The 26,023-nt window shown below is 46.9% G+C and overlaps 1 protein-coding gene across 1 annotated transcript in view; it reads left to right on the top strand.

The window, feature by feature from the left end:
- The window catches only part of CCDC150 (coiled-coil domain containing 150), a 917,521-nt gene that overhangs the window by 360,586 nt on the left and 530,912 nt on the right, over nucleotides 1-26,023 (top strand). Inside the window, exon 8 of the mRNA XM_069618819.1 lies at nucleotides 19,771-19,814. Coding sequence (XP_069474920.1) covers nucleotides 19,771-19,814 — 44 coding nt within the window. The remainder of the gene's footprint in view (nucleotides 1-19,770; nucleotides 19,815-26,023) is intronic.

The following is a 26,023-nucleotide window of genomic DNA, read 5'->3' as shown; positions in this document are numbered from 1 at the left end:
AGTTGATACAAATCTTAGCCTCCATTGTCTTTACATACAAAAGTAATCCAATTTTGAATTGATACAAATTTTAACATTTGAGAATTTTGACCTCTTTATAATTTTTTAACCAACACGTGTTTTGCCACTGTCGCTCCAGTGGGTCATCAGGAGGTCTATATTCTTTACTGTCTACAAGTGTCTATGGAACAAAAATAAAAAAATAAATTGAGGAACACACGTCAGTGTCACTTAATTATCATTGGTTTAATTTTTTGAAATAATGGAAATCTGTTATTAGAATTAAATGACCATCTCAGTTTATGCATTTCCTTCATGGGTCACTAGATGAAGCTTCTAAATGTATATTAGTTTGGACTCGCCCTTGTTATTTGATGTTTAGTTAAGTTTAAGTTTGTGTTGAGAGAATATCTCCTATACACCTCCTTGTAATGGGGGATTATCTGTGGACATTGATATTATTTGTATTAGAATTATTCCAAAAGTTGATGAACTGGGTTTAAAGATGCATTTCATGAAAATCAGCTATAGTTTACCTGTAAATGATATAAAATCCCGGATACAATTGTCCTCATGTCTGAACACTGATCCACGTAAAAGATTGATGTTCCAAAATGGCTGCTTTTTGTTTTGTTACTTGGTGACGTTATCACGCTGACATGCGTGATGACATCATTATATTAGTTTGTAGCGCAGCCATTGTAACGCTGCTTACCTTTTTGGATCTATTTATCAATATTGTGCTAATTATTCTTATTTTTGTGGATCTACCCGTAATAAACAGTAAAACTTTGGTACTTCAATAGTATAAAAACCACATTTTGCAGTTTAGAATTAAAATGGACTAAATTCTAGACGCAGCAATGATCTCTAAAGAGGAACTAGTCAAGGGTCTTCAGCCTGTAAACTTAAATTTCAGCGATATTACTGGTCTTTGCACTCAGATAAAATAAGTCATAGCAAGGCATACTATGAATATGCCAAATTTATGAGGCAATGGGGCCATCAGGTTAAATATTTAGAGATCTTCCCCTGTAATAAAGCTAGGAAAGCTTATTTGTGGTTCCGTTTGAATCAACTTCAGCCTAATGAAGAATTGCAACATTGGGACCGGGTCAAAGTTATTTTTAATACTGGTCAATGTAGATTCTGTGACTTGTCTGATGAGCTTGAAACACATAGCAGTGCACTGCTCTTTTTTCGAAAATGATAGGATGCGAATGTTTGGTGCCGAGATGTTTTCCCTCTCCTGGTTAAGTAGAGAGAGCCTGTGGGAAAGATGCATGTGGGGTGGGAGTCAAAAACTTGTCCTTACGCTAACGACATTTTTAAGTATTATTGAGGTGCAACCATTAAGGAAAAGAGCTATATAGGGTTGCCTTCAGTGAACAAAATGTGGCTAGTCCCCTGTTTCAGAAGGGTGACAATACAAATCAAGGTTTGCAGTTGGCTCTGTTCTCAATGATCTATTCTACTGCTGCATCTAGTGTAATTGGAAAACATTTTTTTTAAGTGTTTGTTCTCTTGATACTTGTGCAATGATTTTACGTTTTTTCTTTTTTGTTCTTTCAAACAATGCGTTTTAATGATTTATTGTGATTTTGCTTGGAAATTGCATTGCATGAATGGAATGATCTATTATAGTGTTAGATGTAGTGATAGATTTTGTTTGTAATTGATAATTACTTTTTCTCAGATATTTGCTTTATGATGCATCTTTCTGTTTGTAAGTAATGGATTTGAAAGGATAATGTGTTTTTGTCAGGAAACTGATGCGAAAAGTATTTTCACTGTAAAGGTTTTTTTTTACCATATACAATAAAAGAAAACAAAATAAACCTGCACATGTTAAGCTTTTTATGGTTTATATGTATATTATTAGTATTAACCAAATTGCTCACGGGTAGCTCAATAGTTTGGAGTCTAACATGAGTAAAAAAAATAACAGTTTTAAATGCAAATGTCTCATTAATAAAAGATCAGTGTGATGTATATTCTAGATAATACAATTCATAGATAATTGAACATTTCATTGTCTTGATTTAAACCACATGCAAATGTGTCCATTAGATCGATCCATCTAGCCTCTTTCCATCATAATAATTGTTCTCTATCTCCACCTCTGGGTGGTAGGTTCACTCTTTCTAGTCCTAAAAACTTTATTGCTTCTAATGGTCTATTTTGATGTTCTGTATATAAGTGATTTGCCATCGGAAATGTGAAGTCTTTGTTTTTTAATGGCTCTGAAGTGTTTCATTATCCTTAACTTCAGTGGCCGTATGGTGCTTCCTATGTAAAATGTACTACAGGTGCATTGTATGCCATAGATGAAACATTTTATGTTGCAGTTAATACATTGCAATATTGGCTTGGTTTTCCCATTTGGTTACAAAATGTTTTCTTAGCCGCTCATCATTTGGGGGCATATTTTGCAGCTTCCACATTTTTGGCTGCCCTTGATTGGTTTAAGATTCCACTTTGTTCGTAGATCTTTTATAGTTGCCGACTTCCAGTACGTAAATGCTGGTTCCTCATTTAGGTATTTGTATATGTCTTGTACTTTAATGCCGAGTAGATCTGATCTCTCCTTCATGTTGGTCACTGCTTTATGTAGATCTTTTTCATCGTATCCGCTCTGTCTGAATGTCTCCAATGTTTTCGCCACATGGGTCAGATATTCTGGATTATTGCAGCAATTCCATTTTATTCTAAGAATCTCTTCATATGGGATATTTTTCATGATGTGCCTGGGATGGTTGCTATTTGCCAAACTGGATTACCTAAAGAAACAAATGTCTCAAATCAGTTCTTGGTATTTAAATGTCAATAAAAAGGTTTGTTAACCAAAGTTCCAATTGCCTCTTTCTCCAAATAGCACCAATGGTAACCCCATTCACAATGCTTTGTCACCTTCCTCAAGAAGACTTGCTACAGTTCAAAAGAAATGCAATCTTCACAACTACCAGTGACACACAGTTCTTGGTTAACAAGTATTCTTGTTTCGGTTACAGTTCCAAGCTTCACAATTGTATATTTGTTAGGATGACTTCTTGGTGATGCTGCTTAACTTCACTTCTACTTCATTCACTTGAACAGTCACCTTTGTCTCAGAGCATTCCTCTTTGTTGGACTACTACACTATTGCATCCACTGACAACCACATATACCACCACAGCTTCAGTACTTTTGGCTACTACCACAGCTTCAGTGATTCGTACTTTTAGATGGGCGCCTACAAGATATACTTCAAAGTGCTTAAACAACTTTAAGTAGACCATACACCCTTCCTCTGAAATAACTTTCTTCAAAAGGTTCCATGTGTTAAAATCGTGGCAAAAATGGCTGTTTACACAAAAAATCGTGGCAAAAAGGCAGTGGTTTTACCGCCGCAATCCATGTAAAGGATGCGGGGGACCCCCCTGCAACCACAAGACCCATTATACCTTTTAAGGGGAGTGGGGGACACCCCCGCAACCTCCACTTCCCTTAAATTATATAATGGGGTACACCTTTACTGGGTCAAACCACAGCATTTTTGCCGCGATTATTTGTAAAGGCGATATTTTTGCCGCAATGTCATTACTGCATACCCTTCAAAAGGGGCAGCCTCCTTGCCTCTCGTCTGTCTGCCACAATAAAAACCTGAATGTACCTTTCAGACTCACTTCTCTCTGTCTTCCACAGTCTATGGTACTATAGGTTATGTCAACTTCAAAATAGTCTCTACAAGCAGCCAGTTTCCCTTCCCCAACTTTGCCTGCACCTTTCTGCCAGTTATCAGCAAAGCAATTACCCAGAAGCCTTGGTGCCACTCGTTTAGCTTCATGTTATACTTGCACACTTGTATCTTAGGCCAAACTGTTATCCACTTCAAAGTACAGTTAGATTACTTCTCAACTCTGGGAAAGGTTGGTTTCAGTGTGAATAAGGGGAAACTCTTGGCTTAGGTCTTGTTTTCTTCTTCAACTGTTATACACTTTAACTTCTTTAAATGAGAGCTATGTCATGTTGGGATAAAGAATAGGATTCAGTGTTTCTTTCGAAAGTCAGAATTTAGCGCACACGACCGTTCTTTGATGTAGTTTTCACAAGTTAAAGATTGTAACTCTTGTATTGTCAAAGATAAATATTTGATAATGGTCTTGGCAGCATTCCCTCTCTGTAATTAGGGACACACGAACACTCCTTGAAGCAATAAGTCTTTGAATAATGGAACAATGGATTTTAGTAACATTGGCTTCTTACACGAATAACAGACCTTTCACGTTATACACAAGTGCTACATTTCCATTGCTCCTAGTATTTTAGATGCAACAAACAACTTCTACTTTCTTAAAGTCTTAAGCGAGTTAACAGGGAGCTGGAAACTGTTGGCAATTCTCATGCAGTGTGTTAGAATGCTGTGCTGCACTCGCCAGCTTCTTAGACACTTACTCTGCGGGTCGTACTGTCTTCCCGACTTTTGCCACAACTTCTACTGCTTCAGGCCTGCTGGGAACCCACGACCTTCTTCAGAGAAGGTGTCACCAGTCCAGCCAGACGGTTTGGGAGCTACTATCACTCCCCAGACCTACGCCTTGATAGTTGATACTTGCCTTGGTCTCCTGCATGTCCGCAGCTTGGCAACCGCAGCAATTAGGCTCACATGACAGCTCTCCTACACGTCTTGCGCTGCGCAGCCTCTGCACTTCAGACTTGCGGGGAAACAGGGCCCTCTTCTTGTTCTCCCCCTGTTCTCCCCCATTTGCTTGCTTGGTTTGCCAGCCTCGTGCCTTCTTCCTTCTGCTTCTACTGCTACAGCTCACATCTCAGCCACAGTTCCAATTCCTTCCACTCCTTCCTATTGCCTGCACCTGAGGGGGCCCTTTATGCCTCCCAGGTTCCTACCAGGTGTGGGCCATTAGTTTTAATTGCCTGACTACAGCGACTGAATGCCTCTTCAGCCCTCTTCCTTGTCTCGGTACTTATGGGATTTGTAGTCCCTTTCAGTAAATGTAGTCCTTTTAACAATTTAGTTCATTTTAAGGGTAGATTTACTTCTTTTAAACTTTTAAACTCATTAAAAGATGGACTGGCCACCAGGGGGCGCATGGACGATGATCGCCTCCGTGTGAGCTCTCAACCCCAGGGCCCCAAAAGTGACCTGAGCCCCCACTTTTGCCCCCCCCATGCCCAACAACAGCAGTTTGAGCCATCGGAAGCGTCCCCTCACCCCCCGAGTGAAAACCCGACAGAAATCGGACCTCCAGTCCAGGAGAAAAGTCAGTCGAAACCTGCCACCCCCTCACCCACGAGGACACCAGCTGGAAAGGAGGCCACGTTCACACGCGGCCCACGGCACCCGACCCCTCCCTCTGCTCTCCCTGCAGGGGATCCCCGCCGCGCTGTAACTCCTGGGAAAGCCGCGGACACCCAACCGCCCGGCATACCTCGGGGGCCAGACGACCGCCCCCCCATGCATCCCTGTGCGCACTCTCTGCGCAGCTGCCTCCGCATCTCCGGACACCGGCCCCGCGACAGATGGAACCAATCTGCGGAGGTGAGTCCCCACCCCCCCTGAAGTGCTCCGAGACACCTCGCCTCGACTGGGGCCCATTTCTCCCCCCAGAACGTGCCCTGCCCGGGGCCCGGACTTGAACAGCCGAGCGGGGGGTGCCAAAGTGACCCCCGCCCCCCGGCTCTCACTGTGGACCTGGCAACGTCACAATCCTAGGCGGTGCACAAGCACCGCGAGGACTCACGGATGGGCCGCCCATGTGCCTGATCACCCCCCGGCACCCACTTCCTGACAGCCCCAGGGGACCTCATCGACCAGAGTGCTAGGTCCCAGAAGGAGTCGGCCCTAATCTCTGAATGGAGCCACTGGCCCAGCGCATTCCATACACCGGCTGCGACGTTGGTTCCCGCTCTTCACAGCACCAACCCCATTGGGCCATAAAGTCACCCCCGCCTCCCAGCTGCGGGGATCCCACACAGCAACCAAAGTGCTGCTTACGCCCCAGCCTCCACTGCTTCCAACCGGACCTACCCACGCACTCCCCTCGGACTCCACCACCCGAGGCCTCTCCTCACACAGCAGCAAATTCGATTGTGCATTGAGGCTAAGCAGAGGCGTGTGTCCTCCTCTGGCAAGGCCCTAACCCACTGCCTGATCAGGACACGGATAAGTGGCCCAGTAACAGAGAGCAGCGGAATACCTGGTGGTGTTCACCCCCCCCACCTTGTCTGCACCCAAGACCCTCTCCTTGAGGCCTCGCCCCACATACTCTCCCCAGAGCCCCACTACGGGCCGGCATCGATACTCAGGCCCCCCTGACACGACATTGGACCCACCGAAGGAAATTGACCGGAACGGAGGGTAGAGCCCCTGGAGACAGGGCGTGTGCCTCCTCCCACCAAAGAGCCCCCGCTCTGAGGGTCATCACCCCGGTGCCCCTCAACACTGCCTACGTGCCTCTCAACACACCAGGACCGAGGGTAGGGCCCCCGATCCCGGGGTGTGTGCCTCCTCGCATGCAAGTGCCCCATGAACATTCCAAGTAAGCTCGCCAAATACACCTACACCCCGCTGCCACAGGCTCCCGACCCAATGTCAATAATGTCACTAGAAGCCTCCGAAATGGGAGCAGCTGCTACCAAGGGAGACATCGCCGCCCTCCTGAGTGAAATTCGGAACATGGGTGCCAACCTTGGCGGTAAAATGGATAAGATGACCCAGAGGGTAGACAACATCGAGGAGAGACTAGAGGGAGTCGAGAACAACCAGGCCTCCATCGATACCCATGAAGCCCAAATGGAGCTTAGAATACGAAGTATTGAGAAGAAGGAGGACGAGATTCGCCTTAAAATAGATGATTTGGAAAATAGAGAGAGAAGGAAACAGTTTTTTGGAATTCCGGAGAGAGAAGGGGAGACAGAGGAAGACCTCAAACTAACGATCCATGATATCATCAAAATCCTAACGGCGGACGAGGACATCGATGAACTCAAGGCTGAGAGAATTCACAGAGCTGGCGGCCCCCCAGGTTGCCCGAGATCGGTCCTCGCCAGATTCCACAGATATCAGGACAGAACAAGGATACTTGCTAAAGCCAGGTCCGGAGGCACCCTTACCCTTGGAGGGGCCCAGATTACCATTTTCCAGGATTGTTCATCGTTGACACTGGTCCTACGCCGCCTCTGTGGTCCTCTCACGAGATGACTAAAAGATCAAGGCACGAGATACAGATGGGGATACCCCTTCTCCCTCGCGTTTGAACATGGGAGCAGGAAGATTCTACTCCGCTCCGAAGAAGAAATCCGAGAATGCATCGCCGACCTCCTTGGATCGACCTCGGGGGAGGGAACTCGGGATATCCCTGCACAGGACAGCTGTCGTGATGCCTACCCCCAGGCATCCGGACCAAGCCCATCAGCCCCGGGAGCAGGCATCTAGACATTTAGTAAAACCTCAGCAGCCCCGGCTAGGGGCTATCTGGGTTCAGTCCTGGCGCCCTAGGCGCCAGGCTCATAGTAGGAATCAGTCCTGGCGCCTAAGGCGCCAGGCTCATAGTCATTACTTACCTCAGGCAGACCATGCTGCAAATGACTCCAATCCAACATGAAGCCTGAAAGGGACTATTTTTCTACAGGGACTATTTTTTTACTCGAGTGTGGTTCTAGGGACTTCTTACCTGGGACTACTTTTGAGGCTATTTAAACCACACCCGACCAGCAACGCACGCTTCGCGTTCTTCTTCATCCAGCAGCGTAACACTTACCGTGCCTGCAGCCTGCATCCAGTCTTCTGCCACGCCCGCCTCGAATCCGGAGCTCCTAAAACAAAGAGGAAAGAAAGGGACAAGGTTAGAAAACGAACTTATTTCTATTCCACACCTGATTCTGGATCCATCTTGTCTCCGGACCTGTAAAGAACATAATTTCTGCACGCGCCGCACCTCCAGCTGCAGCGCCGCGCCATACTCACCAGTCTTCACAGCATCCTTCGCGTCGGCGCTGCCGCCATCATTTCTTCGCCGAACTTCGGCACCTAGGAGACAAAAGAAAACCACAAGGTGAGCCAAGGGAACCAACAAATATAATTCTTACCACCATAGACTTACCTGATTTACCACCGGAGGCATCCTTTTGTGACTCTCCATATTTTCACGTGCCGCATTTGTAAAGAGAGACAAAACAACAGGTTTTCATTGTGCAACATTTACCGGACAGCGCCGGGTAATACAGACTCTTACCTGAGCGCCACCAGCTGCCACAAGGGCATCTTTTCATGAGCCAGCTGCAAGACCAGAAAGGAAGGGGGGAACAAGAGTGAACATTGGACAAATTGAACTCTATGAACTTAATACTTACTTGTCCTCACCAGGAACCTCAGAGTCAATACTCTCCGGAACTCTTCCGAGCCTTCAAACCAGTGAAGTAACTGGAATCGACCTGCCCCTGCAAATCCACGCAGGATGGAGAGCTCATCTTTCAAGAATATAAGGTGAGATTGCTGCGAGGGCATTTCGGAGGTGATTAGTTGGGGAGGACTGTGGGGGTGCCATCACTTGAATCCACAAGGGGCCAAATCCATCTCTCCACTTGCAGGAGAATATTTCTACGGGTTAAGCAGACAAGATTAGGAGGGCAGATCCAGCCAGTCATCACTGCACTACGCATCACGTGGGTGGAGACCGCAGCTGTCCGGGTCCGACCGACGCCCCTGTGGGAGCCAGGTGAGCGTAACACAGATCAGGATGGGAACTTCGGGGCCCAAGAAGGAAACGAGTAAAGGGATCCAGAAAGTACAGGCGGCCTAACAGACAACAACAAATGACATTGTGCGCCCAAGCTCTATATCCCGGCGATCTTTGCTTCCAAGGTCCCTGTAGGGGACCTACCTACATCCCGGATCACGACACTCCTGTATCACTGATTCCATCAAATGTCGCGTGAACTGCTTGAACCGCAAATGCGAATTGCTGAGGAATGAAGACTCCGGAAACCGCATGTATCATAATATATACTAGCTCACAGTTAAAGTTGCTGTTGTTTGACACACTGTCGTTTGTTACACAATTTAATAAAAGGGGGGGAGGGGGCTCAAAAATGCTATGTTGATGTTATTAGTTGACGGGCTGTGCGGTTATGACCCTTGCTGGTGGTCTGACAGTAGACCGGCTGTTCACATCCAGTCCAACTCGGATGCCATCGCAAACAGACCCAGACCCTCATCGAAGAACCAAAGAGCAATGTGACAGAACAGAGGGCAAAGGGTATGATGTTCAATACCCTACAGGGGCGGGTGGGGGGAGGGAGACAGGGAATGGCACAGTCTCAGGTAGAGCCTCTGTTAAGTAGAGGCAGCTACTACATTACTTCCAGCATGGCAATTTCCTGCAATGGGCAGCGTGACGTTGTGACCGATTTCTACGAACATATTAATGTCCCACAGACATAACGAATCAAGTGACAGGCAGGGCATACTTAAAATTGGCACGCTGAATGTTAAGGGACTTAACTCCCCCACCAAGAGATCGCTGGTAACGAGAGAGAGCTCAAGAGAGGCAACTAGATATACTCTTTTTACAAGAAACCTGATACAGCAAGGGAGAAGAGAGGAAGGTTTTATATGCTAAGCTAGGCTCTGAATACTGGGGCTCTGGCCTGCTGAAGAAAGCGGGAGTCAGCATATTAGTCAATAAAATGATCCAATTTGAACTCTTGAAGTCATGGATGGACGTCAGTGGCAGAGCACTAGTCCTAGTGGGCAGGATACAAGGCACCGTCATCACCCTTACGTCAATATACGCCCACAATACAGGACAAGCCAGATTCCTGCAGAGGATAATCCCGAAAGTCATGAGCGAAGCAGAAGGCGACGTAATACTTGGGGGTGATCTGAACACTTGGATGGATCCGGAACAGGATAGACAATCAGGTTGCACCTCTACGCCCCCTCTAGCGGGCGTCTGACACCCACCAGCCTTAGATATGATGGATGCCTACAGTCTCACCGATGCGTAGAGACATACCTGTCATGATGCCTGCCCCCAGAGCACCAGGACAGGCCCAGCACCCCCGGAAGCAGGCATCATGCCCTCGGGGGAAAAAACCCAGCGGCCCCTAATAGGGGCTCTTTGGACTTTGTCCTGGCGCCTTTGGCGCCAGGCTCATATTGGACATCAGTCCTGGCGCCAAAGGTGCCAGGCTCATAAAAGAAGGTGTTTGGTGCAGTTACCTGACGCAGACCATGCTGCATAAAGCCTCAAGCCAAATGAGGCTTAGGAGGGACTACTTTATTAAAGGAACTATTTTACTTGGGTGCGGCCCGTGGAAGAATACTTACCTGGAACTTCTTCCAAGGCTATTTAAACCACGCCCGGACTGCCACACGTGCTTCGCGTTGTTCTGCACCTAGCAGCTGGACGCTCACCGTGTCTGCTCCTGCATCCTGACTCCAGCCACGCCCGTCTGCATCCTGGGACACCTGTAAAGGAAGAAGAGAAGTGAAAAGGTGAAATAAGAACATTACCTGCTTTTATCCGAAATCCGGATCCATCACACCGACGATGCTAAAGGGAAGTCATTCATTTTAAAAGCACATCGCATTGCTCGCTGCAGCGCCTCGTTCCACTCACCTTCACGAGGCGCCTTCATGCCCATCAGCGATCATCAGGACCATCTGCCGCATTTCTGCGCCTAAGGGAGAAAAGAGAAGAACAAAGGTGAGCTAGGGAACAGATTGAGGAAGGCCTGATTTTCCACCATACTTACCTGATTACTGTTGGAACAATCTCTCCTCACTTCGGGTCGGCGCTGCTTCTTCGGCTCTGCCGTACCCCGGCCCCTATGGGGAAAAAAGACACAAGCATTAGTGGGTGAATGCAAGGACACTAGGGAACCACCCATCAAAGACTCATCAGAGTTTACCTTCGGCGATTCCATTCCTCAACTCAGCATCTTCACTCAGCACCTGAAAAAGATAAACGGACAATGGTCAATTAAGGCTTGAACTTTACAACAGTATACTTACGGCATCTTACCGGAAAAGTCAAGCGAACTTGAACCCTTACCAATCCGAGATCCAGTGAAGTAACTGGATATCAACGCGCCCCTGCATCAGAAGCAGGATGGAGAGCTCGTCCTTCCAGACCCTAAGGTGAGACGCCACGGGGGATTGCAGAAGGGTTTTGAGGAGGGTGAGAGGGGGAAGTGGGAGGCCGACGCATTACCCCGCAGACGGCTAATCCCCTATTTCCACCTACAGAAGGATACTTCTGCGAGCCAGACAAGCAAGATTTGGGGGTCCGGTCCAGTCTGCCTTCCGAGTCCTGCGCATCACTTTAGAAGAGGTCACAGCAGCTCAAACCAGGCCGGCGCCTCCGTGGGAGTCAGGTGAGCGTTACAATACCAATCCCAACCAAACTGGCTTTACTTTCTTCTCAGCATCGCATGCAACCTTTTCCAGAATAGACTATATATACCTAACCGCAGACCTCATCATGGCAATGACTGAAGCCATTATAATCCCTGTCTCATGGTCAGACCACAATATGGTCTTGGTCACCCTTGATCAAATGGCCCTTCCTCGAAGATGCTCCAAATGGCGGTGCAACGAGACTCTTTAAGGACCCAATTTTTCGGGAACAACTAGAGCAGGGCATCACCCAATACTTTGAGATTAACAACACAGGCAAAACTTCCATGAACACAATTTGGGAAGCTGGCAAGGCGACCTGGAGAGGACTACTTATTAAAGAGGGAGCAGCGAAAAAAAGAGAGACAACTGATAGAAAATAGGCTCCGAACCGAAATTACCCAACTTGACCTCATGGCGAAGTCAGCTGACCAAGATAGACTACAAAAGATTAAGGAGGCCAATGACAAGAGGGAGGAACTATGACAACTGGAGGCGGGTAGCATCACGCGCAAGCTTCAATGCCTGAAGCAGAAACACAATGAACATGGGGACAAAGCAGGCGCCCTGCTAGCCGCAAGACTCCAGGGTCAACGCCAAGAGAGGTGGGTGCCCACGATCCAAACAGAAGGGAATTCCTGCGAACCATTTCCCCCCAGTGTCCCGGAAGCCTTTGCCGACTTCTATGAGGAGTTATACACGTCACGTGCTGCTTCGCACCCAGAAGCGATAATTGAGTATATGGACAAAATACCCTTGCCCACTCTCCCGCCCGATACAGCACATACCTTGGAAGCACCCATCACAGGAGAAGAAATTGAAGAAGCAATCAAAAGACTTCCAACAGGGAAAGCCCCCGGGAACGACGGGTACACAGCGGGGTTCTATAAGACTTTCAAAGATGCTCTTCTTCCATTCATGGTTGATCTATTTAACAACATCCTTCAATCCGGTGTGGCACCCGAATCCTTCTCTGAAGCACTGATAAGTCATCCCCAAGGAGGGTAAGGACCCAAAGCTGTGTGCCTCCTACCGTCCAGTATCCCTTTTAAATATCGATGCCAAAATGTATACGAGAATCCTTACTGCAAGCTGGAGTCACACATGCCCGCAATAATCCACAATGACCAAGTGGGTTTCATCCTAGGCAGACAAGGCGCGGACTCCACCCGGAAAACCCTGCACTTAATCCACGAGGCCCAAACATCGTTGAGCAAACCAGCGTTACTCTCAATTGATGCCGAGAAGGCGTTCGACAGAGTCGAATGGCATTTCCTGGAGGCCACGCTAAAGAATATAGGCCTAGGCCCCACGCTCTGTCGAGGGATCAAAGCCATCTATACATCCCCAAGAGCATTGGTCACAGTGAACGCCCAATTCTCCCGTTGGTTCCCCCTCAGCAGGGGTACGAGACAGGGTTGCCCCCTCTCGGCAATACTTTTCACGCTGTCCCTGGAGCCCCTCGCCATAATGCTGCAAGCAGATCCTGCAGTGGAAGGGATTCAGGTGAATGGCAAAGAATATATGCTAGCCTTGTATGCAGATGACATTCTGCTCCATGTGTCAAACCCAACGTCTTCCATTCCACGAGCGATCCATCTGAAAGAGCAATACGGCACACTCTCAGGATTCAAGATCAACAAATCCAAATCCATTCTTTTCCCACTCCATGATCCATCTCCAGAACACCAAATCACCCTCGAGCACCTCGAGCTCCTCATCGGAGGCCCAACAATGAGATACTTGGGGATTAACTTAACGCGACACCTCGACAACCTTTACGAAACCAATTTCCCTCCGCTTCTCGAAGCCCTCAAGGCTGATCTCAAGAAATGGAAACCACTGACAATCTCCTGGATAGGACGCCTAAACGCAATCAAGATGGTGACCCCCCCCCCACGGTTCCTAAACCTTTTTCAGGTCTTGCCCATCACAATCCCAGAGCATTTCTTCAGACAAGTCAGAAAGGCCATACTAGAATTTCTGTGAAATGGGAAGAAACCCAGAATCCCCTACGATGTTTTAATATTACCAAAGGACCTAGGAGGGGTGGGCTTGCCGGACATAGAACGCTATTATCAAGCCACACAGCTCAGAATTCTAATCCCACACCTGCGAGATAGGAAGGACCTTCAATGGGTCCAACTGGACAACAACATTTTAGCCACCGTAACTCTGGCAGAATGGCTATGGGTCCCCAGACCGAAATTTACGAGAAGACTACGCAACTACCCGATACTGAGCACAATGTGGAACATATGGAAGAAGGGGAAAGCGATGTTGAGAGGCACTACGTGGCCTTCGCCCCTGAGCCATCTCTGGTCCCCCGGGATCAGAGAAGAAATCCCGGAACACGGTAGATACCAATCTTGGTTCGATGCCGGCCTCGAGAGAGTCGGTAAGCTGTGGAGAAAAGGGAAATTCATCTCAATAACGGAACTAGAGGACGCCCTCCAAATTCACCCAATACCAGTCTTCCTGTACCTGCGACTGAAAGGCTTTTAATCCAGAAGGGAATGGAAGGCCACCACACATAGAGAACTAACGCCCTTTGAGACGATCCTAGACACGACTGCCACATAGCACGAATGTACAGGGCTCTAATTACTAAAGACGATGCGCCTAACCGCCGTCTCAAGGTAAGATGGGAAAGAGACTTCGGCAGAGAGTTCGACCAGCAGACCTGGGACAAAATTTGTGAGACGCCATCCAAAATATCAATCGCAGCCCAGTATAAATTACACGCAATAAAATTGCTCCACAAATGGCAGTACAATCCATACAGGCTGTCCAAAATGTTCCAGACCTCCAGCCCGGGATGCTGGCGACAATATGGTATGAATGCCGACTACTGGCACATGTGGTGGACCTGCCCCAAGGTCCGCATCTACTGGCAAGAAGTCGTGGGATGGATCAAACAGCTGGATGGCATAGAGAGGGATTGTCACCCCTCCTGATTCTTTTTGGCCTCGAGGAAGAAGATGACGAACTGATCAGGGTAAGAGGTCTAATATCCCCCTGTTATTCGTGGCGAGAGCAGCCCTAATGATAAAATGGAAATCCTCACACCTACCTGATAAAAAGGACTGGATACAGATCGCCAAAAACATTTACACAATGGAAAAAATAACGGCAATACTACATGACAAAGCCGCACGACAAGAGGAAGCCTGGTGCGACTTCACTGCACAATATATCTCACGCCCAACCACGGATGACTTAACACAGTAAAGAGATTAGCACCCAACCTACGCCAACAATGGCGGAACGCAGAACGACCCATTGCCAACAACCCATGCCTGACACAGACCATACTGGAGATCTATGACCCAGAGACGATTGAAGATGAATGTCACGCAGCCTACTACGATTCAAAGTAGCAATGCCTCAAAAGAAGGAGACTCGAGAATCGGGAGGGAGGGTGGGGTGAGGGGGGCGGGGCTTTCATTTTCTTCTTATTGGAACGATGAACGTTAATGTTGTTAAATATTGCTAAGGTGGACTGGAACAATTTTGTGAAATAGCTCTTAATGCATAACATGTATCCACCTGTATGTTCCCATCCAATGTCAAAATTAATAAAAGTCAAGTTGGAAAAGATGGACTGGCAGAATTGGTCATTACAGAGGAACACATTGGGTTTACGGCATTTTCTCTAGTTCCTTTTACATTATATATTTGGGAGTAAGGAGGGTGTTAATTCTGAGAAACTTTGAAAGATCAGAACTTGTACCCCGGGTCACAGATCTTATATGTGGGTCAGGAATATTATGACAATAAGCCATTACCTGTTTTGGAAACCCAGAAAGGTACTTCCTTTCAAAGGACAAATACTGTGCCGCATCCCACAGGATCTCCTCACCACCCTGGGCCTTGTCTCCTCCAATGTGATCCTCCTGCAAAGCACCATCCCCAAGGTCAGGATCCGGAAACGTCTGCCTTTCCCTGGCCACCTGGGAGGAGACTTTAGGCAGGGCTCTAGTGAGGGATCTGTAGGATTCTTCACAGCATCATACTGTCCAAATACCTATCGGGATCGTCCAGCATTGTTGGATGTGCCTATGCGGGGACGGACACAGCTGCCATGATTGGGCGATAGATGATTCTAAATTCCAGAACATGTACTGCAAACGGGATCCATGTAAAGCATGCAAGTAAAGGCAAAAGTGCAGCACTTCACAAGCCCGCTGATGCCAGTACTCTTGAAATACTCAGCAGGACAGCCTGCATCATGATTTTTCCAGCACCAACTTCGATGCAAACAATATGCCGCCAATCTGCTGCATTAACCCTCCACAGATCTAGTTAAGCCCCAAGTTCCCCCAGCACTTCTCATCGCTAAACCTGGGCAAATTCAACCATCTTCACTGTCCCCGACAGCCTGGTGCCTAAGCCTTCCGAATGTGGCCATCTTAGTTGTTCAAAGGCATTGTCTCGGTGCACAAAGGAATATCTTCAATTCACAAGAGCTATCATTTAATATGGAAAAGCTCCTGTGATTGGTGAAGAAAGGCAGGGTCATGCAGCTGTATTTAAATTGGGATTTGATCATTTATCACTGAAGGTTTGCTGATTTGCCACCTCAAAATACCAGTGAAATGACGACAACACATCCTTGTCCACAAATAAAACTGAGCAATTCATCAAAGGAAATATCCTAGAGATGCTCTCTGGTTTGCATGTTCGCTCCTACTTGGGAGCTAATTGTGCATCTCTATAGTTTTGCAAAAGCCTTTTAAGCCAATGCATTGGGCAGACATAAAGTTCCTTTCTTGGAAGGTAGTGTACATGAACTCCATGACATCGGCCAAAAAGGAGTGAATTACAAGCATTCTGAATTGGAGAACCTTTGCCTTGAAACACAAGCCTTGGGATTTGGCCAAGTAATGCATAAAACACCTTGTGGTAACCATGACACAATTGAGAGAACAAGTTTTGCTCACTTTTCAGTGGGTTTTGGCAAGCGTGGCACATTTGGATTTCTGACATATGCCTCAGGGGGGCGCAGGGGCTTAGGGAAAGTAAGTAGAAGGGGTTTCCTGTCTGTGTTTTCTTAGTTGATGCTCCCCCCCTGCTCCTCTGCGCTGTTTGAGGGCCTCGCCATGGAATACAACACTGTACAGAGCATGGCATAGCCTTGTTGTAAGTCAAGGCAAACTCTGCTCTAAACCGAACTGTACTCTCCTGAGCCCTTCACTCATGCTTACCAATAACTTATCACATTTGAGAAAATTGCATTCCTACTTCGGCAACCATTTCCCCTTGCACTCATCCAAATTGTTTTCCCTCTCTAATTTTGGACATTCTATTGTCTATTTTCTTTTTCCTATCACCTCCTCCCCTTCCTTTCTGCAGACTAAGGTCTATGACAACCTGGCAGGGTCATAATATGCCACCTTTCGGACAAGGCCAGGTGTTTTAAAACAACTACGGCGATGATCAGTGGATTATATATATTGCATAACATAACAGAGAGGGCCTTGTGCGCTCTGAACACAGATGGGTCTCTGATACCAAAGCCCTTTAGAAAATTCAACAACTCTTTGTATCATTTGGGCACGAAAATAAGGGTAATCTCTATTGACACAAAGCATAGTCCCTTGTGTAACAGCTTGCAAAAACCAATGCCACTCCAAGGTAAATAAATACATACAAGGGAATCCAGCAGCACCCTGTAGTAGACCCAGGTTCACTACCTTTGCAGTGCATTCCTGAGTAACCGGAATGCATTCAGTGGTTCCTCTATAGGAAATGTGGGGGTGGCAACATGGATACAGCCTTACATATTCCCAAAAGTTGATTAGTCTGGTGTGGATATAACTGCTGAGTTCACAGTCAGCAAGTGGTGCTCAAATGCTATTGAATGAGCAAGGCATAGGGTCCAACTTTTCAACTTTTCCCCTCCTACTGCTTTTTAATCTAATCTGTTCAAAGCCTGTGAATCTTCAAATGCTGAAGAAGAATGTATTATTTACCTGTAGCTAGAGGTTCCAGCATTGGTAATTTATATGGTCACATACTCCCCTCACAAACTCTCGCGTGGCTGTAGGGGTGGTGCATGCAATAAGGTACACTCCTACTATGAGACTCTTAAAATGGCCTGCAGAGCATAGAGCCTACTTCCTCTTTAGTCTGATTTGAAAGATTTTATATGCTGTAGTATTCCATTCCCTGTTTTGCTAAGCATGCCAATATGAGGGAGAACAATACTTGTGGATTAAAATTACAGTCCTTAACTAATCAATCTGACCTTTGGAGTATGCCCAGCACTAGGTGTTAGACTGGCCTAGGAAAAGAGCCCTGTACTCTCCATTGTGTGACATATGACAACTCTGCTGAAGAAGCCAAAGCTTAGTGTTCTTTTATACTGTGCATGGCTGCCGTTTGCACGGTCTCCAGGCACTTTGGTGAATCTAAAAGATTGGGGAGGCTTAGCTAAGGGTGTGGAATGCAAAATGCAAGATGGCTTTGCAGCTGTGTTGATGCATGCAGTTCAGAAGTACCCTGGTACTTTTCTGCAGGCCAATTTTAGGTGGTCTTTGTCAAGGACATAGACATTGTGGGGCATTATGTTTGTGAACATAATGACCCCCCCGACCCTGCCCCCCCAATGGCCCCTGGCAAAAAGGAATCAAAAAACACTTGATCAACCGAAAAAACAGGAGTCCAAATGAAGTTTAAAAAAAAACAACCTTTATTAACTTTGCCAGGATGTGTGGGATTATCGCCTATAGGTCTAAGATTTGCTTAAAACATTAAGGATATGCATGCTAAAAGGTCAGGATGGGCCCAATTAGTGTCTAAGGAGCCTAGCTATAGGAATGATGCTCTTCAGAGGGTTCACTAATCTAGCATACATTATCTAGCATAGAACGCCAAACACGTTTCTTGGTTGCTATTTACAATCTTACCGATTTAGCACCCAGCTCGCTTCTTGGCATTCCCTGTCCTAGTGCTATAGCACCCTGCTCGCTGGCCATTTGTAATCTCCTACAAAGCAAGTATTTGTTTCCCTTCACTACAGGTTGTCAGCGTGGGACATGCTCACCCTCAACCCTGGTCACCCTCTTTGACCTGTTGGTTCTCTCAAACTTGTAGTTTGCTGTTACTTCAAGGCCTTGTACACACCCTCTTGCTGCCACAGACCTAGTTGGCATAGGTCTGGCCTTGGTTTTTCAAGCACCAATTCTCCTGGTCAATGTCATTGCTTTGCTGTTCAAAATGTGTCCTTTTCCCCACAATCTGCCTCCTGGTCTGCATCCCAGCCACTGCTCCCTGTTGCAACACCCTGATCCCTTTTATGCCTCCGTTGATTAATGCAATTAACCAATAGTGTTTGATTGGTTATTCCATAATTTCACTTTGCTCTGCGTGGGATTGCTAGTACCCAATTTTCATCTATTCCTTTTTATGAGCCTCCACAAAAGAGCCAGCACTTGTAATTCGATTCATTTATTGTTGGCCCGGCAGTAGTTGAAGGCTCAAAAGTCCTGTCTGCCATGTTCAGATCAGATGAATGTGACGTGGCGTCCTTGCACCTTTATAGCTTGGGGCTGTATCACCCTAGCTGTGCTGGTGTGCAGCGATATATTTGTTCTTTCCACATGGGGTGAGCACAGATCAGAATGTTTGGCTTGCTACTGTAACCCCGGAGCAGGCTGCAGCAGTGCTCAAACTGGTGTCTACAATGAAAAAAAAGCCATGTACATCACAAAGTACCGAAGTCAGTAGAAAGATCTCACTCTGCCTAGGGAGTAACCAGCTAGACTGGACGCATTTAACTTCATATATTATGGGTGATCTAAAGCACCAGGATCTCTGACAGGACAAAGGGCTGTGGAGAATCCCCCATTTACCATCTCCACATAGCACATGGCCCACTCGGCGGGCATCCCTTGTGCCCAGAGCTCTCCTGCGGTCACAAGAGGGTTCTCCAATGTGACTGTCGCAGAATATGCCCACAAGAATCATCGCAGTAGGTCGGCACTGCCGCAGGAAATAGATCCTGGGATCTCCAAAGGAAGATAACCTGAGGTTCTCCTCCCTGGCCCTTGCACGTTTTTTGCCAAGCCTCCATTTGACACATTGCTTGCTTTCTATTTATTATTGACCCTCAAAATTGAACAGGATAATTTATGGCTGTGATGAAAGTGCATTGTTGACACTGTTGGACGTGTCAGCAAATATCAATACACATGGACAAAGTGAGCCCTAATGGTTTCACCCTATGGAGCAATCATTCAGGCCAATGCGTCCCTGTTCAATAACACAGGAAAGCTTCCTACTGCACCCATAGGAGATTCTGGTTGAAATGTGAAGGATAGAAATATTGGTTAGAACTTAATTTTTCATTCTGTCTAATGTTTCAGATGCCAGGGACGCCATCATCACCCAGCTTAGAGAAGAAGGGAAGGTGAGTAAGACCATTGGTGATTGTGTAACATGAGGAGTGTGCCTGATTGGCAAAAGGTCACATTCCACATCAGACAATGTGACTATAGGCCAGTGGTGTCTAATATAGGCACCAAATCTAACTCTTTAAGCAGATCTTGTATCTACGGATTTAAAACTATCTTAAGTTGCACAAATTGTTCTGTATCTGACTTTAAGTAGTAAATCTGTGCATTCAATGGCGACATTATGCATCAAATGTACAGGTCTAGTAGAATTCACCCGCACGTTACGCAGTGTTTACATAATCTGATTGTGCCATAGCTTTTTCCCAGGTTAGGCGTATTGTGAAAACTCTGACTGTAGTAGTACCAGGTTCTGCTTGGATTGTTCTAATTGATATTGGTTGATATTTAGACATTGGCAGTGCAATCAGTTAACATAGATGTTGCAGGCCTTGGGTAGAAGGGCCGTCTATTGGTTTGCACATATATCTCATGCTATTCAGAGGTGTGCTTTGGCTTATACAGATCATGGAAGCGAGAGACAACAGGAGTACTCCTTGGGTTACGCAGATCGCACACGCCTCAGGCAGCAGAGCGACCTCTTGGGTTGCACAGGTCATACAAACCTCAGATATCAGGGTTACTCCTTGTATTGATCTCACAGGCCTCAGATAGTAGAGCTACTACTTGGCTAACAGATTCTGCAGGCCATCTGTGGAAGCACCATCTTTTGGGTTAAACAGATGGCCCAGATCTCCCTGTTGACAGAGATCTCTTGGATTAATCCGATGTCGCAAGCCTCAGAGGGCGGAGTTATTTTTTTGAGCACCCGTTCTGGTAAGGCTCAGACAGCAGGGTTTTTCCTTGAAATAAACCGACCTCACCAGCCTTTGATAGGGAGCTCTTTGTTGAATGACAGACCTCACCCCCTTTCTAAAACAAATCCTCCTTTCTGATCACACAGCTCTCACTTATTGCACAACTGTGCTCCCCTTATGCTACCCCTGTCTTGCAGCCCACACACAACAGAGATGGCCCTTCTGTTACACATTTTATTTAGGTTCTGATCTTAAAGACCCAACCTATTTCCTGGAATTCAAAATATTACCCACATATTTGGCTAACAGCCCCCACGTCATCACAATGTAGTCCCTTATCCAGTAGGACGTATTGTCTATTCGCATGCATGGGATGTTGGGAGCATAGTTCTAATAGAAAAAGCAAAACAACAAGGGCTTTCATGCAAAATACTACTGGTAGGGATTCGGAAATGGATAAAGTTGACTTTCATGACATTTGACCTTTTAGGCAGCTGTGTAACTGCATTAACACAATTGGAGTGTAGGCTGTAAGAGAATGTATCACTTGCACCACAAGTCTGTACATGCATGTGAAACATAGCCAACATGTACAAGTTGTCCAGCATTGGACCTTTTTTGGATTAACATGCTTGTGAATATTCCCCATCATCAGGCTGGGAATCCTCGGTCATGATAAAGCAGTTTTGCTTTAATCTTAGAAACTGCTTGGTACTTGCATAGCCTATTGCCACCTTGAGATTTTTACTGCATGTTTACGTCTTTGGAGTCCTCGTTGTTTTGCTCCTAAGTTTTGAGAACATAAAACTTTTTTCTTCATCGTTCACAGCTGTGACTGCCGGTAGTGGGGATCCGTTGCTGGTGAAGATTTGAACATCTAACTTCTGAACAGATGATCTTCTCAGAGAGGCCCTCTTCTCGACTTTCAGGCCTTCTCCGCCTAGGCATGGCGGATGCCAGTAAGAAGAGCATTTTCAGGCCCTGGTCAAAGTGTCGCCTCAAGCATTTTTGTGGATGATCATTACGAAAAATGCATCTATTGCTTGCACCCGCACAACCTGGACAACTGCACCATTTACCAAGCCTTCTCCATGAAGACTCAACATAGAAGATTGGTGGATTGGCTGGAAGAGGGTGTCAGGGCCTCTGACTCTGCCTCAGGTTGGAGTCATGTCTCTGCCAGGGTCGGCAGACCTGTAGATCGGACTGTGTACAAAGAGGTTGAGATCCCATGACGACACTTCCCGGGGGAAGAAACCTAAAAGGGGACACGAGTTGCATGATTTGACTACCTCCCCATTGATGACATCAGCAGCGGGCCACTCTCCGGCCCTTTCTACGATTGTGTCATCTACAGTCAACACTATGGCAAAACACTTGTCCCACTCTTTGCAGACTAGGGGTCCACGACCTGTCACCCATCAACAAAATCTTTCACCTCCTCAACGATCACTCCATCCACGATCACTTTGTTGACTGCTTCGACGTCTATGACAGTATCCAGGATTGCTCTGCCTCAAAGGCCAATATCTGCACGATTAGCGTCTGCAGCACTGCTGTCCACTTCACAAGTGCCAGTGCTTGCTTCAATTCCTAGGAGCACGAGTGTCCACCTCTCTTCCCTACCAAGGCCAACTAAAACCAAACCACTCTTCACCCTGGTGCCAGCGAATCCTGCCCAGTTGTTGCAAGAGTGCGTTCTCAGGCTAGACCACGACCGCCCCCCTTATGGCGTTTAAATTCCTACTACTTGGGATTCCCTGAATTTCAGGAGCTGATAGAGACCGCCACCTCCGATTACTTTGACCTTAACACAGATTCGACTGATAACCCCAATACACTGTGGGAGGCGTACAAGCCAGTTCTGCGCGGAGTAATTATATCATGGACGTCCCATAAGAAGAGGATGCATCGCGAAAAAGTCATGGAAGCTGAAACTGAAGTCATGTCCAAGGAACTGGAACACATTGCCAGTGACACCCCGGAGTCAAATAGAGCCTTACTAATGGCACAGAAGAAGTTGCATAATCTATCCTTAGACTGTGCCAAGAAAGCACACGCTGCAATGAAGGCACGTGTATATGAAACGGGAGACAAAGCAGGTAAACTGCTCGCGTGGCTGGAAAAACGAGACGAGGGTCAATCAAAGGTCAAATGTATCAGAACCCCAAACGCAAACCTAGTCCACGTCGATGCAGACATCGCTGAACGCTTTGCCGAGTTCTATGAGAATCTCTACAAACCCCCCGCCAACGCTATAGACAGTACCATACTAACTGACATTGTCCTCCCAACACTCACCACAGACCAGATCACCGCTCTAGACAGCAAAATTACTACCACTGAGATAGCAACGGCCATTGGACAACTCCAGGCCGGTAAGACCCCAGGCCCGAACGGGTTCCCAATAGACCTCTGGAAAAAACTACACCACCTGGACATACCCGCACACCTGCTCAATGTGTTCGAGCACTCCCTAAATCAAGGCGAGCTCCCACCTGATCTCCGCAAAGCCACCATAATAGTAATTCCCAAAAAGGGTAAACCCCCTGAAGAATGCACATCCTATCGACCCATATCCCTCATTAACAGCGAAGCCAAAATACTGGCTAAGGTTCTTGCCAATAGATTACAACTAGTCATCACGTCCCTGATCCACCCGGACCAATGTGGCTTTATGCCCCAGAGGTCGACCAGAATGAATATTCGCAGATTGCATCTAGCACTAGAGAGAGCCCCGGCCCTGCAGCATTCGCTGGCTCTACTGGCCATAGACTTTGAGAAAGCATTTGACTCTGTTCATTGGGAGGCGCTATGGGCCATAATGCGCAGGATGCACTTTGGAGAACCATTCATAAAATGGGTACAACTACTGTACAATAACCCAGTAGCCGAGGTTAAAGTAAATGGGCCTCATTACAACCCAGGCGGTAAGGGGTTAACGGCAGCGTTAACAGCGCCGACCCTTACCGCCTGAGTACGAGGTCCCTTAGCGCCATGGCGCTTTTAACACCTGCTTTTAGCAGGTGTTAAAATCCATGGCGCTAAGGGACCATGGAGTTAATTACGCCACCGTAATTTACGGTGGCGTAATTAACGCCTTCCCCACTCCCATTATACCCTATGGGGCAAAAATGGGAATGGGGAAGGGTAAATGGGGATTGGGGACTTACCGCCCCGTCAAGGTCGGAATGGGGCGGTAAGTCCGCCAACCACCATGGCGTAAACGTAGTTTACGCCATGGTGGTAAAGTCACGGCCCAGGCGGTAACTTACCGCCTGGGTCGTAATGAGGCCCAATGGGTGGCCATCGCGTACCATCCGACTAGGGAAGGGAACCCGGCAAGGTTGCCCACTCTCGGCAATGGTGTTTGCACTGATAATAGAGCCACTGGCAGTCCTCCTGAGGGACACTACCACATGGACTGGCTTTAGGTGGGGTCCGAACTGCGAAGATAGAGTATCCCTCTATGCAGATGATCTCCTAGTATACTTGGGTGACCCAGCATCGTCATGCCCTGTAGTCACGCAAATCCTAATAGAGTACGGATCCTTTAGTGGACTCAAAGTAAACTGGCCCAAATCCGTGCTGTTCCCAGTTAAAGGGATAGACTGCATTCCAACATCGGGCTCCCCATACAAATTTGAAACCAATCAGTTCCGATACCTAGGCATTCAAATTACCAACGAGCTAAATAGCTATGTAAGACAAAATTTATACCCACTTATCAAAAGATACAAGCAGGACGTAGCCCACTGGCAAGTACTTCCGCTGACACTGTTAGGCAGAGCAGCACTCTTTAAGATGCTGACCTTACCCCGTTTTCTATACATTCTCCAGAATGCCCCCCTCCATATCCCCGCTGTAGAATTCCACAGTATAAATAGCACAACACGTACACTCCTATGGGGAGGGAAGCGCCCGAGAATTGCCCTTCAAACTCTCCAACGCTCAGTCTGGGAGGGGGAAATAGGACTCCCGAACATCCAGATCTATTATTGGGCAGCCCAGATGGCAACAGTCAATGATATCCTACATGGAGACCCGAGCATCCCTCACATAAGAGCCGAACTAGCGGCAAGACACGGTATGTCCCCGCTCGAAAGCCTCTACTGTACACAGACCCGCCCGCCTGAACGCACGATAGCAGTACACACAGCCTTGGTGTGGAAAGAAATACATAAACACTTAGGCTGGGATAACAAAATGACCCCAGTCCAACCCATATGGAACAATGCTCACCTCCCGAATCTTGCCAACCTCCCGAAATGGCCAACCTGGGCTGCAGCTAACATACAGACGATTCAGCAGATAATAGTGAACGACCAGCTGATGCAGTTCCCTGAGCTTGCTGCAGCACATGGCTTGCCAGAGACTGAACGGTATCACCACGGACAGCTACAGCATGCACTTACCGTACACAGGGCCCAACTCGTAGACATGCCAGAATGCACACCTATAGAAAGGAACATAGTAATGGATAAGGTAAACAACAAGGTCACATCTACCATGTACAATGCTATCTCCTCATTTGGCGCGAAAGAACTGCTGACCTTGAAGACGAAATGGGAAAATGATATTGGCCCCATATTACCTGAAGACTGGATTGAAATCCTGATGTATCCTAGAGAATGTGCAATTTCGGCACGAATTCGGCTGGTGCAATTTAAGATACTACATAGAATATACTATCCCCGAATAACCCTGTACAACTGGGGCAAATCGACCGACCCCAAATGCCTACGCTGCAAACAAGAAGAAGGATCCTTTTACCACATCCTTTGGCAGTGTGCACGCATACAACGCTTCTGGCATAAATGTAGCGCGAGGCTTTCCAGGGTCCTTTGCTGCCCAGTCCCGACGGATCCTAAACTCCTGCTCCTGGGCATTGCAGACACTCTTGAACTGTCAAGATTCGAAAAGCTACTTGTTTCAACTTCCACAGGAATTGCGAAAAGGAACATTGCCCAATTGTGGGGTTCAGAAAATACCCCGAAATACGATCAGTGGACATCGGACGTGGATGCAGTCATATTAATGGAACGCCGAGTCTACCAAGCTAGAGGCTGCCCAGACAAAGCAGATAAGATCTGGGGAAGGTGGGAACAGACATTATAAATCTGATGTAACATTGGCGGTATGCATTGGCACGTAGTCCTCCAGAGACCATATCTGCCAACATCACTCTTTGGGATGCTTGTACATCGTAATCATCCATAAACTGCCTGCTGCCTTAACTGCTCATATACTTCGCATTACGTGTCTCGTTGCGATTGCATATATTTTAAGCATACTCATTCGTGCTACTCTGCCAACTGTATGTAAAGTTTTATGGTTTTGTTGGTTACTTGTCGTTCATTGCACAAAATGTAATAAAATTTGATATTAAAAAAAAAAAGAGTGCGTTC

The sequence above is a fragment of the Ambystoma mexicanum genome, chromosome 10 (assembly GCF_040938575.1).
Source record: "Ambystoma mexicanum isolate Mex_15411 chromosome 10, UKY_AmexF1_1, whole genome shotgun sequence".
Taxonomy (NCBI): Eukaryota; Metazoa; Chordata; class Amphibia; order Caudata; family Ambystomatidae; genus Ambystoma; species Ambystoma mexicanum.
This window is presented reverse-complemented; position numbering and strand designations above follow the sequence as displayed.